Below are 17655 nucleotides of genomic sequence, written 5' to 3' on the forward strand. Positions count from 1 at the left end.
AATTTATATCCTTTCCTTACAGATGAAGATTAACATGGCATGTAGCAGTCCAGAAAGTTGTCCTTGGTGTGTCCTATGTTTCTGTATGTCACCTTATAAAGCCACTTTCTTTTCTAGATGATTACTGTTTCACTTAGTGTGAAAGGACACATTACCAAGTTAGTGGTTAGAATATACAAATGGATAAAAAGCAAATAACCCTCTTGGGTTTTTTGACTTCCGTTGTAATCTGGGGCAACCCATTCATTTACAAATAGTAAAATGAATTTAATAGGTTGTTTTAAAATGTTTCATTGTTTTGTGAAAAATATATTACCACAAACATTTTAAATCAATTTTATTAATATGAGAAAATATATTATTTCCTATTTCACTCTGGTTACTAGAAAATTTGCTATAAATGAAACATATAAATTTAAATATATTTAACTACATCGACTATACATAAAGGTGTATCTAATGACATAAAATGCTATACATAACCATGTAAAATTTTATACAAGCACATGCACACATGTATGACCAAGTGGAATCATTTCTTTTGGGGTTGGATTATTATAACATGGCTTTCCTGGTAGGCTGAGGCATGTCAACACACCACATTAAAAAGATAACCCTCTTTTCGATGTACTATCTCTTCCTTCCTGACTCATCTTGAACCCTATAGTCAATCATCTGAACTACTCTCTCATCAAAAGCCTTGATTTCTTTCATTTTTGTATTTCTGCAACACCTGCTCATGAAAACACAAACCTGTTTTGAAGCTACAGTCTTTCTTTCCCAGTACCTTGCTAGAGAAATTTATAAATTCTTCCAGCTTGGCATCAACCATCCAAGTCAGAGTCTCCACAAACGCCACTGCGCCCTCGGAATAGATTCTCAGTCTTTCTCCTACTTGTCCTTTTCTAGTTTTTCAACTCAAAACTTTCACTACTCTCCTCAAGTTCGCTTCAGTTTGAGAACGCAATTTTGTCTACTACTTCATTTGGTAGAGAGGGAGACTATCAAGCATGATCTCTCTCAACTTCTTATCACCTCTAGAAACGTATTTGTAATTAAAGTATACATAGTTTTATAGATATTATTTATGTATTTCCACACCTCCACTTTTTATTTTCAGAGATCTCCTTTTTTTCTATTCTCATAGGATGAGATGCCCTTTAATCTTTTTTTTTTAAATATATCTTTCAACACATACACTCACACTTAAATTTCTCTCAACCCCTCCTTAAATGTTGCCCTCCCTAACTCCACCAGATTCTGCATTCATCTATATATACTGTCTAAATTCTCTTTGCTGTCATTATACAGATTTCTTAAAAGACTAATTTCTACTTTTCAGTTCTTCACCCCACATTCTTTTCAATTGACATTGTTTCCACTAAGGTCACAAATGATCTCTCAATTGTTAACTCCAATAGATGCTTTGCAATTCTTTTGTGGTTTTTTTTGTTTGTTTGTTTGTTTTTGTTGTTGTTGTTGTTGTTGTTTTAATTGGACCCCTCTCCTGCATTTGAAATTGTAGTTTGCTCCATGGAAATACTGTACACCCTTGGTTTCCAGTATACCACACTCAACTGGTTTCTTTTGTGATCTCTCTCTCTCTCTCTCTCTCTTCCCTCTGCTTTTCTGAATTTATATTTATTTTTTTAAATAAAAAACTCAATGTTTTATTAATATGTGTATATCAAAATGCACTAGGACTATAGATAACTTTTATTGTGACAAATTATATCACATTTTACATTTTTCACACAAACTCTGGAGGGGAAATAAAATTATACATATTTTTCTGAACCAAGGCATGTTAGATGATCATGGAAATGTACTATGAAACATGAAGAATCCAATGGAGGTATGAAGGAATACAGAACGGAGACAAAGTAGTAGGTTTATTCAAATTTTGTTTTTATCTGTTTTTAACCCTTTGGTATAAATCCCTTTTTATTACAAAGAACAATTGCCAAATAAATAATTATCTGGAAAATAATTATCTGGGAATCAATTAGGGGAAAAAAAATCACAAAGAGTGATTGAAGATATTATTTTTTTCAGATATGTAACTGTTTAATCTGATATAAACCTTAGAATGGAATATATTAAGGCAATTGCTTACTTAATTTTACCCACTCGGCATTCTGTGATATATTTCCTTTCTGAAAATGTGTATACATTTCTCTCTCTCTCTCGCTATATCTATATATCTATATATATATAGATATATATATATAGATATCTATATATTTATATATATATGTATATATATCTCCATATATATCTCCATATATATGTATATATAATCTCCATATTCCATAAAACTTGTAATTTAATGATATGTTTATACCATAGGCAGTGCCAATTTCTCTTTGTCATCTCTTTCAGTTGCAAAACTTACATAAAATAAATGCCACATGCTATCACATGTATTTTACTTATTCTACATTTATCTAGATATGAATATGAGTAATGTACTTAGTTATAATATTCCCTTAAGCCACTGTGTTCCTACATGCTGAAATACCTTGTATACATAGTTTATATATTGTTTGGATTTGTTTAAAAGTTGACGCAATAAGTTTTTCCCATTTTCAGTCTTCCCTCAGTAAATACAGTTATTGTTACTATGAGTAAAGGAGATCTGTATGGGTGGGGAAGATATGGAGAGACCAGCACTTTTGTAGATAAACACAATGTGAAAACAACGAACTACTCTTTCATTATTGGCATAGAAATAGTGGCAAAGAAACAAAATTACTTCCCGAACCACATTTTATCACCTTACTAGTTGCAAAGAACATGTTTTGCCTGTTTTAATCAAATGAAAATCTTAACCATCAGAATTTAGGACTGGAAAGTATGTTTATAAGAACTCAGGATCCTTGACAGTAATAATTACAGTACTAAAATGGTTATTTAGGTGGAAAGTGGTGAGAACCGTTGAGAAACATTTTATCAGTTTCACTGGTTAGAGAAAGAATATATATATATATATATATATATATATATATATATATATATATATATAATTAATTTTTTTAAAGGCACAAAATATCACAACATCTGAGAAGCCCACGGTGTAAAGTTTATTTAACACCAACTGGAGTGGAAAGAAAATTCCAAAGCATGACAATCCAGAGCAATTGTTAGTAGCATCTGTGATAGAATTGAAGTTAAATAGAAAGAAATAGAAGGCATTTGTTTAATCTATGATCTTGTTGAAAGAAAGGTCCCAGCACAATAGCTTTTTCCTTGTAAGACTAGCCAGATGTAGGCCTTTCTAAGGATATAGCAATGGAGCCACAGAAGGAGAGATTACAAAGGCTGGGAGAGAATGGCATATAAAATAAGGTTTGTTACAATCAAAAGCAAATGTAGACCAGCCTTGAAGGTTGTCCCCTGAGCAGACAAAACCAGTTTAGTCATTAATTTAGCTTATAATTACCAATCACTGTGAAGACATTGCTTTCTCACTATATAAGCTGCTTTCTGACGTATACGCTGAGCTTCATTCCATTTTTTGGTTTGCGTGCTCCCGGTTTGCAAACTGTTTTTTTGAAGTGTGCACAATACATTTTTACCAATTAGTACTTCAGTGAGTCATTGGCATTACTTTGCTATTTCTGAATCTTTGACAGGTTGTTTTTGAGACGGAGAGAAATCTATATAAAGGTGACTCAGACAAAAAATACCAAAGCTGTTTGCTCTTCAGTTATTTATCCATAAACTTGTACAAAATAAAAGGGGCAATGTATATATTAGCAATTCCCATCATGTTTTTTAACTGCCCTGCCATAATTAGTGGAGACTATTTGGACAGTATTGTCAACTATTTGCTTTCTCATCAGCTTGATATTTGATCTGCAATCCCTCCAGAACTAACTGTAAAAGGAAAACACTCAGAAATTTAGAAAGTTTTTGTTGGCAATCAGGCGTTAATACTAGTCTACTCTATGTGAGGTTTACACTTCATCTTAGAAGCTGGGTGACTATTGCTTTTTTTTTTTTTCATAGTCAACAAGAAGCAATGCCTTAGACCTGTTTGGCTGCTGTCCTGGGTAGAAGAGTTTGGCAGCCCTAGGGAGATGAAATTCTTCAGCCTGGGACACGCCCCAAGTAGAGAAGCAACACCCTCTCAGCCACTACTCTGTTGCTATGAAACAAAAGACTAGGAAGGTGAGCAAAGCAGGAAGTCCCGCCTTTTAAGCCCCAGTTGGCTTTGGCTCCAACCCCAATGCTCACACCCACCCGCCCACTCTTTATTGGTCAGCTCCCTAGTGCCTTGCATCCTATCTTCCATTTCGTTTCCCTTTTCCACTTTCGTGCTAGGGTTTGTCCAGAACCCCCTATCCCTCGGAGACCCTTTCCATTTGGGACTGCTGCGAGCGGGCCTTCCTTAAGGGCCATTGTGTACGGTGGAAGACGTGGACTGGGTGGCAGTGCGAAGTGGACGGGCGCCTCCCGCCCATTGGCGCCACTCGCTGTCTGGCAGTGCATGGATGTGCCGGATTGGTCCAGCCTCGTGTGTTCCCGCCCCTGGCCCCGCCCCACGCCTGGGTTCTCGGTGTGTGTAGCCTACAGGGGTGGGGTGTCCAGCGAGTGGTCTCCTCCTCCGGCTAGTGCAGCTGCGGCGTCCCGCGGCCTCCCCGAGAGTCGGGCGGGAGGGGAGAGCGGGTGTGGATTGGTCTTTACGGTAATTGTTGCGTCTCCCTGTCTCGGTGGCCTGCGCTCTGGGTTGCTCCTTCCTTGGGAGCGTGGTTTTACGGCGATTACACGCTCCCTGCCCGGACTACCCACGCACTCTGGGCTCGTGCGTGTAGAGTGAGATTCGCGCACACGCGTGTCTGTGGACAGATACGGCGCCGAGAGGCCAGGAGGGAAGGGGGCACCAGGGAGGCTCGACGTTTCTTTCCGGCCAGGGGGCCCTGGGGCAGCCAGGCGCGGGCCACGGAGGAAGAGGGGATAGCCCCGGCTTCCAGCTGCTGTCGCCGCCGCCGTCACAGTTTAAAGAGGGGTATTTAAAGACCGGAACCCAGGCCCGGCCCGGGGAGGAGGAAGAGTGGGTAAAGCCAGACGGGCGGCTGTGATTCTGTGATTGCAGAAAACCCGGGGAGGTGCGTCTACTCGGGAGATGAATGCGGAGCGCCCTGGACGGATGGGGCTGCGGGCGCTGGAGATGCGAGGGGATACTTTGTCCTTTTCTCTTCACCTTCTCCTCCCCAGCTGAGGTCCGAAAGTGGCAGGGGAGGGGCCTGAGCCGGGAGGGGGGCCACAAACGTCCAGAAACAAAGCTTTGACCGACACCTCCACCCCCCACCCCCTTTGGGTGAGATGAGAGGCGATGAGCGAAAGAAGTGAACTCTCCTTTCTGTGCCCGCTCTTGTCAGTTTCTCACTCACTCTCTTAAAATGTTTTTTTTCGTTTGTTGGTTGATTTGCCTCTTCACTTGGGGGTAACTCCTCACCGCATTGGTCTAAAGAACTATGTTCTAGTGTCCATGTTCATGTGTGTGTACTTGGTGGTTTTAGTGGGGGAAAATACAAGTCCTGAGCCTTTGTTGACAAGAGACGTGCTTCTTATGCTCCTGTAGAAAACTCTTTACGTTTATAGAACTTGGTGAAATCGGAGTGAAAGTGCGGTTTTTGAGTGAGGCTCCCAAAAATGTTTCTGGGGGCTTCAGTTCTAGAATTTTGAATTGGGTTTAAGGCAGGGAGGGGGAGAACATTGTGGTCTTATCTAGTTGGAAGAAACCTATGTAAGTTGTTTGTTGTTGTTGTTGTTGTTGGTGTGAGTTGGGTATTAAGCCTTACCTACTTGAAATGTGAGAAGGATGCATCCTTAACGCTCAGTGTTCCAAAAGTAAATCTAAGGCCATTGCTACTAAACTTGTGTGTAAAGATTGAGAGTGCAAATTCTCATGCTATTGAAGTTGGATCTGGGACCCTGGAGTTTGTTCTCACTGATGGAGGAGAATGTAGGGGGTACAAGTTAACCAGTTAAGTTTTCTGTTTTGTAAATATTTTGATGACCTACTAACTTTTATAAAAATTTACCTCTCAAAGAACTAAGATTCCAGATGGCAAATTCTATGAATGGCAGAAACCCTGGTGGTCGAGGAGGAAACCCCCGAAAAGGACGGATTTTGGGTATTATTGATGCTATTCAAGATGCAGTTGGACCTCCAAAGCAAGCAGCGGCAGATCGCAGGACTGTGGAGAAAACTTGGAAACTCATGGACAAAGTGGTAAGTTCTGTCTGTGCCTGTATGTAGCCCTCTTCACCCTGGATATGGTTTCTCCACTTTCATTTATAATTGCTAATTAATAATAATTACGCTTTGGGCAACAATCTTCTGATTTGGATTGAACATTTTTCTTATATCCGCTTTGTATGTTTTTGAAAAGTTGGATTCAGAGCAAAGACTTTTTTTTAACCTTTTGTCCTACTCTTCAAGGTTCAAAGTTCCTCTATATGACTCAGATATGCAAAGATTTTACTGTTGGCTGCTCTTTGTTGGTGTATGACCATAGAATAGTTTGGAAGTGTTTGTTCTATCTTATGTGAAGTTATGTTTTTGTTGGATAACAAAGGAGTGCAAACAAGTAATTTAAGAGGTCTCTGATGGACCACTCTTGACAACCACAATGTATGATGCTGAGAATATTTACAGGGGAAAAAAACAGATTAGTCCTTAAGTGAGGAAGTAGTATTTGAGAGAGTTTCCATTTTCGTCTTTGAGAATTCATCTTCATTAAGAAACTTTTTTTTTGCTGTTGTTAATGGTAGAGTCACAGTTTCTTTCATCTATTCCATTTTGAAACAGGAAACCTTTTTGATTGCATATTGTTTATTGTGAAAGGAAAATTTATGATGGAGTTGGTGGGGCTGAGAGTATCAGAAACCTCTGTGGTTTCTACATGTTGCTTTCAGATGAACTATAATTTCACAGGAAGAAATCAAGCTGGATGTCAGAACCAGAATTAATAGTTCTTGCTTTTGAAGCGGTAGTACTGTCCTCTATATATTGGTAAATGTTTTAGCACCTTATGGTTTTATATAATAGATATTTGGGGCTAATTGTAAATTTATTTGATTCAGGTCTCTTGATATCTTTATAATTGTGGAAGTGGAGGTTTAAAAAAAATACTCCTTTGTAGGGATATGTTAAAACCTCCATGAAATCATATGGTAACAGTCATCTTTGGTTTGTAACTGTGTGCAAATATTTGCCACAAAAACCCACTGTCAGAGGTATTTGCAAATACAGGAAGGTGATAAGATTTACTTTATTTTCATTTATCCTTATGGAAAGTACAGATGGATAGATGAATGATAGGCCTGTCATTCTGTGGTTGGTGGTGCGAAATGCAGAGCCAGAATAATTTTTGCCAGATAAGTATCCTTAGTTTTGGGCTTCATTGTGACCTATTTAAGCTTCTGCCAATTTATTCAAATTGTGATATTAAAGCTCCAGACAGAATGATGTCATAGTGTCAGAATTGCAACTTGCTGCTTGAGGTCAGTCAGGTTTTGATTTTAGCATTGGATATTTAAGAATGAGGAGTATGCATTTGGAAAAATTGCATATATTTGGCAGGCACAATACTAGCTGTCTTTGCTTTTCTAAAGAGTATGGAATTGAAGGTCACTCTCATTGCCTAAATCATTATTTGGGCGTAAGAGAAGGAATCCAAGGTTTTTCTCTAACTTATCTGTTACTGACTGGGCAAGAAAAGGGTCAGAGTCTACCAGAGAGCTTCTCCTCCTCCTTCACCCCTTTCTTTGAGTGGTCAGAATTTGTACATTTGTGAGTGAATGTTAGAACATCAAATGAAAAACATTTATGTAAGGAAGTGGTGAACTATAGTTAATATAAAGTCATTATTTTTGAAATATTAAAAAATGTGTGCATAATTTTGACCTATGATTATTAGCATAAGTTGTACCCATTTTTAATTATTTCTCCATTACTTATGGTAAAATAGGTGGTTATTTGATAGTGAAGCTTCAATAAACTATGGTTTATTTTATTAACCCTTTTGTGGGTCTGGGTTTAGCCTCTCCAATTGAGAAACTTGCTTACAAGGAAATTTACTATCTCGAGTCAGTACTTACTGGAATGCGGGTGTGGGTGTTGGCAAAGGTGCCGTGTATGGCTTTTCCCCATTTGTCCTCGTTATATGTCCATGATGAAAACTGTGTTTACTTGTGAGTGAATTTGTGGGCTTTGTGGAGGGACATTACATAAATGTTGTAAAAGAATTCAGTATATTTATTGCTACTCAAGCACACAATAACAAAAAGGCATTGATTATTACTAATTGGAAATATATTTAATTGTGTAACATCGAAGCATTCCCACATGTGTTTATATTTTCTTCTTTCTCAGTGGTGAAGGAAGTGGTTCATAATATCAACATTGTCCTAGCGATTACATCAGGAACTTTATTATTAGTCCAAAAGTTAATCCCTTGACACATTACCTAACTGTTTTGTAAAATAACTGCAATAGCATGAGTTTAGCTTGTGAATAACAGAAAATCATAACTTTTAAGTCTAACCGGAAGTTACATAAAAAGCAGGGGTAACTGTTTAGTTAGCTTTTTTTTTTTTTTTTTTTTGGTGAAGCCTCTCCGGCCGTAGAAGTATAAACAAGAAAACAAGCTTTAAGTTTTTTCTGTCTCAACTACACATAAAGTAAAATAACTTATTTTACAAGGGATATGAAGCAGTCTTAGATTGTAGGGGACAATCTAGTGTGTAGTTTCACCATTCCCGGGCCTCTAGAATTTAAAAATGGTCAACTAAGATTTCAGTTCCAACTAATTGTTATGTTTTCAGAGAGCAGGCTTTCTATACAAGGTTGCTGAGAGTAGGAAGGAGAAATTGCTCAGTTGTGTTCCTTACCAGATATAAAGTGTTGTGTAACAGAACTTTAGTTGCATAGGGTTAGCATAGTGCATTCACCGAGAAAAAGAATAGTAGAAAAAGAATGTTCCAAAGCATCCCCTGTAGACATATTTTCTGGCCTTAGCTGCATGTGTCAGTGTTAAGTCAGTAGCTGACCCCAGACTCTTCAAGTCAGTGGATGTCTGTTTGATACAGTGACAGAACTACTACTCATCAACACACATCTAGGTTCAAATACGCCTGAAATGTGGAGTCTGTTCTAAAGCTATTGCAGAGATGGAGTTTCTGAAACACATGATAAACATTTATTGAGGGCCTACTATGTTCCTACTAAGTACTTGTTCCTGGGGATGCAAAGCTATTATAGATAAGATAGAACTGTGCACTTGACCTGTTGAGGAATTCAGAAACCAGCACGGAGCCAGGCATATAAATGGACGAGTGCCATGTAGCAGGGAAAGGGCTGCAATACAGACTATACAAAGGGCAGTGGGGGCAAAGTAGAGAACAACTGCCTTGTTTTTTTGGCCACTGTTCAGACACTTGTCTGTCTGGATTCTGCTGGCCACTGCCTTCAGAACAGCATGATTGTATTCTTGTTGGAAATGCTGAGGTGAGGAGGGTAAGGAAATGATTGCTAATCAGTATGGTAGGAATGATGATTTATTAATGTGAGGTTCCTGAGCATGGTTTTCACAAGCGTCTTAGCCAGGTGATGGAAAGTGGAAGAAACAATTTTCTATCTAATAGATACCAAATGTACTGAGCATATGTGGCTGTTCAGGAAATTAAAAAATAATTAATTGATGCCAAAGAGCAAAGCAAGTCGAGCACCTGTCTGCATTTTTGTCTTGCTGTCCTTGTCATTTATTTGAAATTGCATTACTGAAAGAGTTTTAAAAGCCTTTAAAAAGTGATGACAAACAGCCTTTTGCTGCCTTTTCCCCTCAGTACATTTAGTACATTTGTCAGGCTTGGAATATAATTCATTCTCTATCTTTGTAATTTTACTGTGACCATAATATATTTTAAAGTTTGTCAACCAAAGTTGAGTGGATTATATGAAACTATTTAAAAGAAAAATAAAGAGTAAATGTTCTTTTCTAAGTTGAATTCCTCATACTTCTGGGAAGAACATTGCATGTGGAGTAAAATTTAGGTTTTGGATGCCTATTGTTTGTATTTGTTGGGTTTGAGAATATCATCTTCCTTGGGCCCTTGGAACAGGGAATATCATTTATTTGAATTATTCTTCTCGTATTTCCTTTTCCTCAGTGAAGTTGTTATGTGTTAGCAGAATCATGGGTCCTGGTAGACTTGGATAGATGGTAACACATTAAGTGTCTTGGCAATTTTGTTTAGTACTGAGTTAGGTTCTGAATTTGCGCTTAATTAAATGAAGTTATCCCACAGTTTGCTAGTACTTATCACTTCTAGGAAAAGCTTTTGATAAAAGATTTAAAGGAATCCTCCCAAGGGTTACCTTGGTTTATCCTTATGGTACAGGGCATACATTTAGCAGAAGTAATCAGTTAGTAATCTTTTAACTTGTGTACAATTTTAACCATTCAGATTTTGAATCAACGTCTTACTTTCTTTCAGAGTTGCTTTATATGCTGTCTATTGAGTTCATTATTCACTTATCATATTCCAACTATAGAGAAAGATTTATAAATAACCATACATCTTGTAGCATGTAGTAAGTGCTGTGATATGGTATAAGGGCTGTGACATGGTGTGAGGTGGAGGTGAATCTTGCTGAGGGTGAAAAGTTGGTGTAGAGCGCAACACGTGGGAGGTACTATCCAGCTATTAACGTGAATGTTTTAGGTTCCAGTGAGATGGAGGACATACCAGGCTGAAGGAATGATGAGGTAAAGGGAGGTTGAGGAGTGAAAGAAGATCAAGTTAGAGGAAGATGAAGAGGCTTTGACCACTGGGTTAAGGAATTCGGGCTTTATTTATTTTGTAAACATAGAACCATTGAAATCTTTGAGCAGAGTGACAAAAAGTCAAGGCTATGGTGTGATGGATTATTCTATTGACTCTACAAAAGCGGGTTAAGAGAAAACAAACTTAAAAGTGGGAATAATGATCAAGAGAAATTAAAATGGACTAGGCAAGAAAAAATGAAGGGCTAAGCTAGGGAACTGAGAGGAGGTAGGCAAGCATTGGTTCAAATATGGGAGGCATTTTGAAGGTAAAATCTACAGGTCCTTGGTGACCCTTCAGAGACAAAGGATGAAAGAGAAAGTGAAGTGAAAGTGACTCTTGAGGTTTTCAGCCTAGTTAACTCTGAAGGCAGTGATGCCCTTAATGATATAAGGAACACAGGAAGAAAAAGAGGAAGCTTGGGAGTTGGTGCATGATAAGTTTATTTTTGGCCATGTTGGGTTCGACATGCCAGAGAGAAATCCATTTTGAAGTCAGAAAAGTGAATGCACAGTTCAAGAGAGAAGTTGTAACTAGAGACATATGTTTGGTAGATATGCCCATAGAGGTAGCATTTCAAGCTATGGAACAGCAAGAGATTTGCAAGGCAGAGTGGAAGGTGAAAGTCAGAAAAAAAGTCATAGAGATTGGAAGTTTTGATTGTGTGTCATGTTGTATCTGCAGTTCGATGGCAGTGAAGGAAAAGGAATCCCTCTAAGAGGAGTGATAAGAGAGGTAGGAAAAGAATTGGAGCATTTTGATTTTTTTGGGTAGAGACAACTTCAATAAGGAGATAGTTTCAAATTCTAAGGGAATTGAGTTCAAGTGGAGAAAACACAGTAGGATGTAAATTTAAGAAGTCATTGAATTTCATGAGTAGAGACCACTGTTGATCTTTCAGAGTAGTTTCACTTACATGATGGGTCTAGATTGAAAAGAGTGTGTGGATTATCTAAAGATTGTTCTAAAACTGTGGCAAGTAGTGAAGGAAGAAAGTTACGATAGGTAGCCTTAGGGTTTGAGCAGAGCCTAACATTGTGGTGGATGCTATAGGAGAGGTTCGCAGATTGAGGGGAAGGGATGTTGGTAGGAAATGATTTAAGGTGTACGGGAAGTAGAAATAGTTGATAAAGTGGCATCCAAGGGTAGGAGGGAAAGGCTAAGAACAAGTAAAGAGTAAATCCTTGGTAGGTAAGTAACTTCCACTTAGACAAAAGGGAAAGAAGGAAATATACAGAGTTATTTTGAGGGAATTTGTAAATTTTACGTTGGGTTGTCAGGAAGTGATATAAAGGTATAACATTTGTAATGCTTAACCCGTGCTTTAAAATTGTATGTTATAGAATAAACAATATATATTTTAACTGGTCTTCTACCAATTAAAGTGGGTAAATAAATACAACATTGTTCCGTTCTCATCCTGTACATCAAGGTCATTTTAGGAACTACGCTGTGACTTAAATGATACAACGATGCTCTTTGTATCTACTCTCTTGAGCATATATTTAAGAGTTTTTCATTTTTTAAGGGTTTTAAATTTTTTTTAATGTATTTGTAATTGCTGATGTTATTCCTAGTAATGAAAGAAGCGTTTTGAAAATATCTGACTAAACTTTTAGCTCTTTAACATATTAATATTTCAATAATTGTTACACTCATATTATCTTCCAATAGCCATAACAAAAATAATTATAAAATGTTCTGCCTGTTAAAAAATTCACATCAGTGAGTATGGATGGACTATATTCCACATCAGGAAGAAGGCCCTGGGCTTCTCAGCCTTATTTGCTGCTTTCCTGCACAAAACATTACAGACTTTTTTTGTAAAGGTTTAGGGCAGTATTTTGCTAAAAACAAAATGGTCCGTACCCTTAGTTCTGATTCTCATGATTTTGCCATGTTGTGGTAAAATATAAAATATGGAAGGAAAAGAAATAGGATAGAATAGTGAGTGCTAACTATGTGTCAGGTCCTGTGCAGAGCACTTTACGTTTTCTCTTCTAAGAATTAGAACATCCTAAGGGGTTTCCAGAAGAAGAAACTGGCGCATAGTTTTAAAGCTAGTAAATGGCCTCATCGTTGGTTTGATCGATTTTAATGTCTGTTCATAGTGGGAAGGTTCAAGTACACTTCTCCAATGGAGTAAAAGGACTCTTTCTCTTTCCATGAGAAGTAAATCAAAAGGATCTTTATCTCCTATATTTGATAAGATCAAATTCTTTCCCAAACTTTATACTCATTTTTTTAGGCAGGTTTCTTCAATGTATTATAGATATCCTATTTGTAACATTATCTTACTTCTTCTGAGAGGTTCTTCTTTTGTTCCTTTCCTCTTGTTCCTCCTTCCCTTCATTAAATATATATTGCACATCTATATGCAAGATTCTACATTAAGTGATGGAGGTAGACCAGTGAGATTAGATAGGTTCTCCACCCTTAAGGAAATTTCATTCTCATTTGGAAGAGAGATCGTGAACAAACGAATACACAATTGCCATTTTAATTACAGATAGTCAATTATTTAATGGTGCTTCTTATATCAGTCTTCTAAAGAAACTTTCATTGAAAACCATAAAGGAATTGTTAGTTCCCTCCAAATCCTACTTTAATTGATACACTATACTCATAACCAATTTTATATGCTAACCTTGTTTTGTAGAAACTTTTGTATTAATTTTATACTTTTTACATTTCATGCTGCATATATTTTTGTACTTTTGCATATTAGTGATGATTTGCTGAATCAAAATGGAAAGAACCTAAAGAACTCATAGATGCTTTTTATCATGATGATGTACTGTTATGTAACTGCAATAAGGAATCTTTTACAACATTTACATGAGGAACATAGACAAGGGATTCTTTCAGGTTTTCTGTACCGTCTTTAAAAAAATAGGATATTTCACTTTGCCGGTATATTACTTGGTTTAATATAACTGAATGCTCCATGAAGTGAGGTGTTTCATAATGCAAGTCGGCTATTATGTAGACACAGTTCCTTACTGTTGAAGCTTCCATTTGCTTCAGTAGAATTTCTTCCTAAGTTTTAGGGGCTGGTTTGAACTTTGTTTGCAAGAAATATGTTAGGTGACCTAATACCTCTGTTACCTTTTGGCTGGAAATTTTAATTAGGGCACAGTCAGGAAACTCTTTAAAATGCAGGAGTGTTCCAAGAATAATTAATGGCTTTGAAAATTCTTGTAGCACTAGTAAATCCTGTTTATATGTGTGCCTCTGCTTTGATTTGATTGAATATATATTTATGGTGAATACATATTCATGTATTTATTGAAATACATAGAGAGTATGTATAGATTAGGCATATTTTTATGTATGTCAAAGAATGAAGACATATGCAGAAAGAGTTGCTTAAAAATATTTAAATACATTTAAACAAATACAACAGGCAGTTGTATACTGTTATGGCGAGAGTATCTGACTCTTAAGTCCAGACATCATGGTTCTGAGCAGTAAACTCATGTAGGTTCCATTTCTGTGTTGTAGTATTGTCATGTCAGAAGGAGGGACTTGGTCTTGGTGATGTCCAAGGTCTTCTTTAGCTAGCTCTAAAATCCTTTTGAGTCAATGAGTATAATGGCATTTGTAGCCTAATTCCAATACTAACTGTTGTGCCTTTTAGTTCAAAAGCAAAGAGTAACATTGCTAATGAACCAATCCTTTCATGCACCAGTCGATTCTCAAGTGCAAATTTAGAAAACTGTGACCTGTAAGTGCCTTGATGAACTGACACTAGCCTGTTTTAGATCTGTTTGTACCACTCACCCATGGGCTTTTTGTCCCCGTGCTGCCCCCCCGCCCCCCCACACACCTCTTTGAATGACTGCATTGCCTGCTCTCTTTCCAGACCCTACATTCTGGTTCCTCTCAAGCCTTTGTACACCCCTTTGCCCGGAATATTCCTTTTACAAATTTAGGTGTGCCTTTGTTGTCCCTCACATGTAGACATGAGTGAACAGCGTCATCTCTCCTCTAGCCCTTCATACTCTCCTTTACAGTACTCACATTCTCCTGTAATGCTTTTCTAAGTCACTGGTGTTTTTCACTAGAAAACTTCGGGAGGACATGTCTGTGATTTATTTCTTCCTGTATTCCTTAGGGCCTGAAACAATGCCTGACACAAACGTTTGTAGAATTAAAAATGGGTCCTAAAGTACATGTAAATTTGCAAATGGAATAAAATAAAAATGTAAATGAGTTTAGCCAGGGATCATTAATTATATACTTGATTCTAATTAAATTGTGATATAGTTAGAAAGATCAGCCTAAGATTCAGAAGATGCAGGCTCTTGTGTTGGATTAATGACTTTTTAATAGTTCCTTAATCTTTGTAGTTCTTAGTTTTTTTGTTTTTTTTAATCTGAAAATGAATGGATTGGACAGGATCTTTACTAAGATCCCTTAGAGCAAGAATTACATTGCTCCTAAGTTAATTATAGAGAGCTTGGTCTCTTCTGCCAGACTCCTTGAGGAAGGAAGTATGTTCTAGTCATCTATAATTTCCTGGCACAAAGCTCAGTACCTGGTGTATAGTAGTTATTCAAACAATGTTACTGAATAAAGCAATACATTCCCAGATAGAATTACGATTTAAATAAAGCAAATGAGAAAAAGATCAAGTAGAGAATAGAAAATTGAAAATGTGTGAACATATTAAAGAACAGTGATTTGGAATGTCTGAAAAAAGTACCTGGGAGGAATTTTTTATTTATCAGTTAAAATATTCACCAGTGGAAGAAATGAATTTGCAACTGCCTAGTCCCCTACTACAAGTTAATAACTTATCAGTCTGTGACGTGTTGTACCACGTTTTATGTTGCTGAATTACACTGTGCCTGCTTTAGGATGTTGGTAGTGATATTTTTGAAATTTGTGCATACTTGTGATGCTATTTTTTAGTTTTAAGAAATTGAAAAACTACATTGTATATTAACCAGGATTTGTTAAATCATTGACGTCTTTGTGACTTCATCTGTCTTTAGGGGAGAATGAGCTTTTCTGACTATATCAGAGTGTCACAAAAATAGTGTAAACAAAGCTTCCTCAGCCCTTTTAATTATAGTTTTGTAAAAATAAGTTATTTGCTGTCTGAACCTTTCTGTTTCTTTAGGAGATCAAAACAATGTTTTTATATTTAAACTATGCCTATACTTTCGGGTTATTGACTTGAATAATAGTATAGTTCCATCCTGAAAATGCGAAAGTAATATATTCATACTATTTATGTATAATATATGTAAAAAGTATTCCGGAACTAGTCAACCAAGCCTTCTGTACATCCATTTGTTGGTTCTGTACTATATGCTACACGATTCTGTTTTAGGCACTGTATACAAAGAGGAGGAAGATACAAAATTGTCATCAGCTAGTATGAGAAATGGTCAATAGCAAGATTTTTCTCCCCATAAAACCATGATATGGCTATTTCTTAAAGAAAGCAAGTGAGCTAGTAAGTTTAAGAGTATTTTTCATTTGTTGATTTTTTGTTTGTGCTTCTTGAATTATTATTGTTCAACTGTTTTCTATTTGGCCCAGGCACTTTTATGAGTACTCAGCAGTATAGCCATGTTTTGTGGAACCTGAAAAATTGAGGGGTCCTTTTAATAACAAAGAATACACACATAAAAGTACTCATACAAAATTGGGTATGAAAGTTAAATTTTTTAGAACAATAAAGTCACAAGTAATACATTTTTTTAAAAATCGATAAATTCATAAACATCAGAGAATCTTGACTCTGTACATTTTATACTTTGATTCTCTTCCATTGTACACATATACCTCCCGTTCTGGGTACCACTGGACACATTCAAATTACCAGATTTGACCTGGACCTTCCTGCTGTCTGGGCTAGTCAGCATCGTGGGCACTTGAACTGTTCCTAAAGCCATTCTTTCATCACAATTGCTGACAACAACTTAACTAGTTCCAGAAGTGACTGCGTACTTCACACATACTTTCCACTAAAACAAAACTAAATGTGTTTCCAACTCAAATTCCAATTAGCCAGATTCCAAAAATGCCCATGGCTAGTCCAGTGCCACTCACCAGGAGGTTCAGTGTGATGGAAGGAGAGTCAGACTGGAAAAAGACAGAAATTTTCACCAGTTGTGTTTAAAGTAGCTTGCTCTAGAAAATTTGAAAAAAGCGAAAAAAGATGAAGGCCTTAGAAAAGAGCAAGTGTCTCTGGAACCCTCACATTTATACTTCACTAACTTCTCACTAAATATACCTGCATGAGTACATTTTGCCTTTGGTAAAATTGTGCACCTTCACGCTTATGTACACGTATGGTTTTGTGCAATTCCTTATGATTTCATTAAAAAAATTAATTTGGTTGGTTCCTTATGTCCTGGTTTGAAGGGTAAGTGACTAAGTCACATGAACATGTGGAAGTGAATATAGGAGTTGAATTACTACCTTGTCTTGCAAGCAAAAGGTCTTTTCAGGTCTGCAGGCAGCCATAAACGCCCCGGTGGTTGGGTGGCACCTGATGGAATGACAGAACTGTCATGTGTACTACATGTTCATAGGCCTGGGAGATAACAGTGGAGTGGAAAAGACTCATTCTGACCGAACACCCTTTTATTACTTAATAATTCAGTTATTAAAATTGCACCTCTTTGTTTTTTCTCCTTGGAGTTAAGAACAATATACCCAAACATTAACTAAAATCTATGAAAGCATTTTAGTTGGAAGTTCAATGTAATAAAATAATCAATAAATATGAAACATTGGGTTACCAGCAGAAGAGGCTCATTTCCTCATTTTTTATTTAAAAAAGAGACTGTTAGTGGT

At 37.0% G+C, this 17655-nt stretch overlaps 1 protein-coding gene across 9 annotated transcripts in view; it reads left to right on the forward strand.

Moving 5' to 3' along the window:
• Positions 1-4556: 4556 nt before the first annotated feature.
• The window catches only part of CBLB (Cbl proto-oncogene B), a 211434-nt gene continuing 198335 nt past the window's right edge, over positions 4557-17655 (forward strand). For 3 of the 9 annotated variants that reach the window (XM_019742950.2, XM_019742954.2, XM_074332483.1), the window contains exons 1-2: positions 4557-4690; positions 6060-6241. In XM_019742950.2, the coding sequence (XP_019598509.1) occupies positions 6074-6241 (168 nt within the window). In that variant the 5' untranslated portion in view covers positions 4557-4690; positions 6060-6073. Of the gene's footprint in view, positions 5226-5634; positions 5753-6059; positions 6242-17655 lie in introns of those variants that run through there. The other 6 variants (XM_019742952.2, XM_074332490.1, XM_019742951.2 and 3 more) reach the window with 5 other exon arrangements.

This window comes from Rhinolophus sinicus, linkage group LG01 (genome assembly GCF_036562045.2).
Source record: "Rhinolophus sinicus isolate RSC01 linkage group LG01, ASM3656204v1, whole genome shotgun sequence".
NCBI lineage: Eukaryota > Metazoa > Chordata > Mammalia > Chiroptera > Rhinolophidae > Rhinolophus > Rhinolophus sinicus.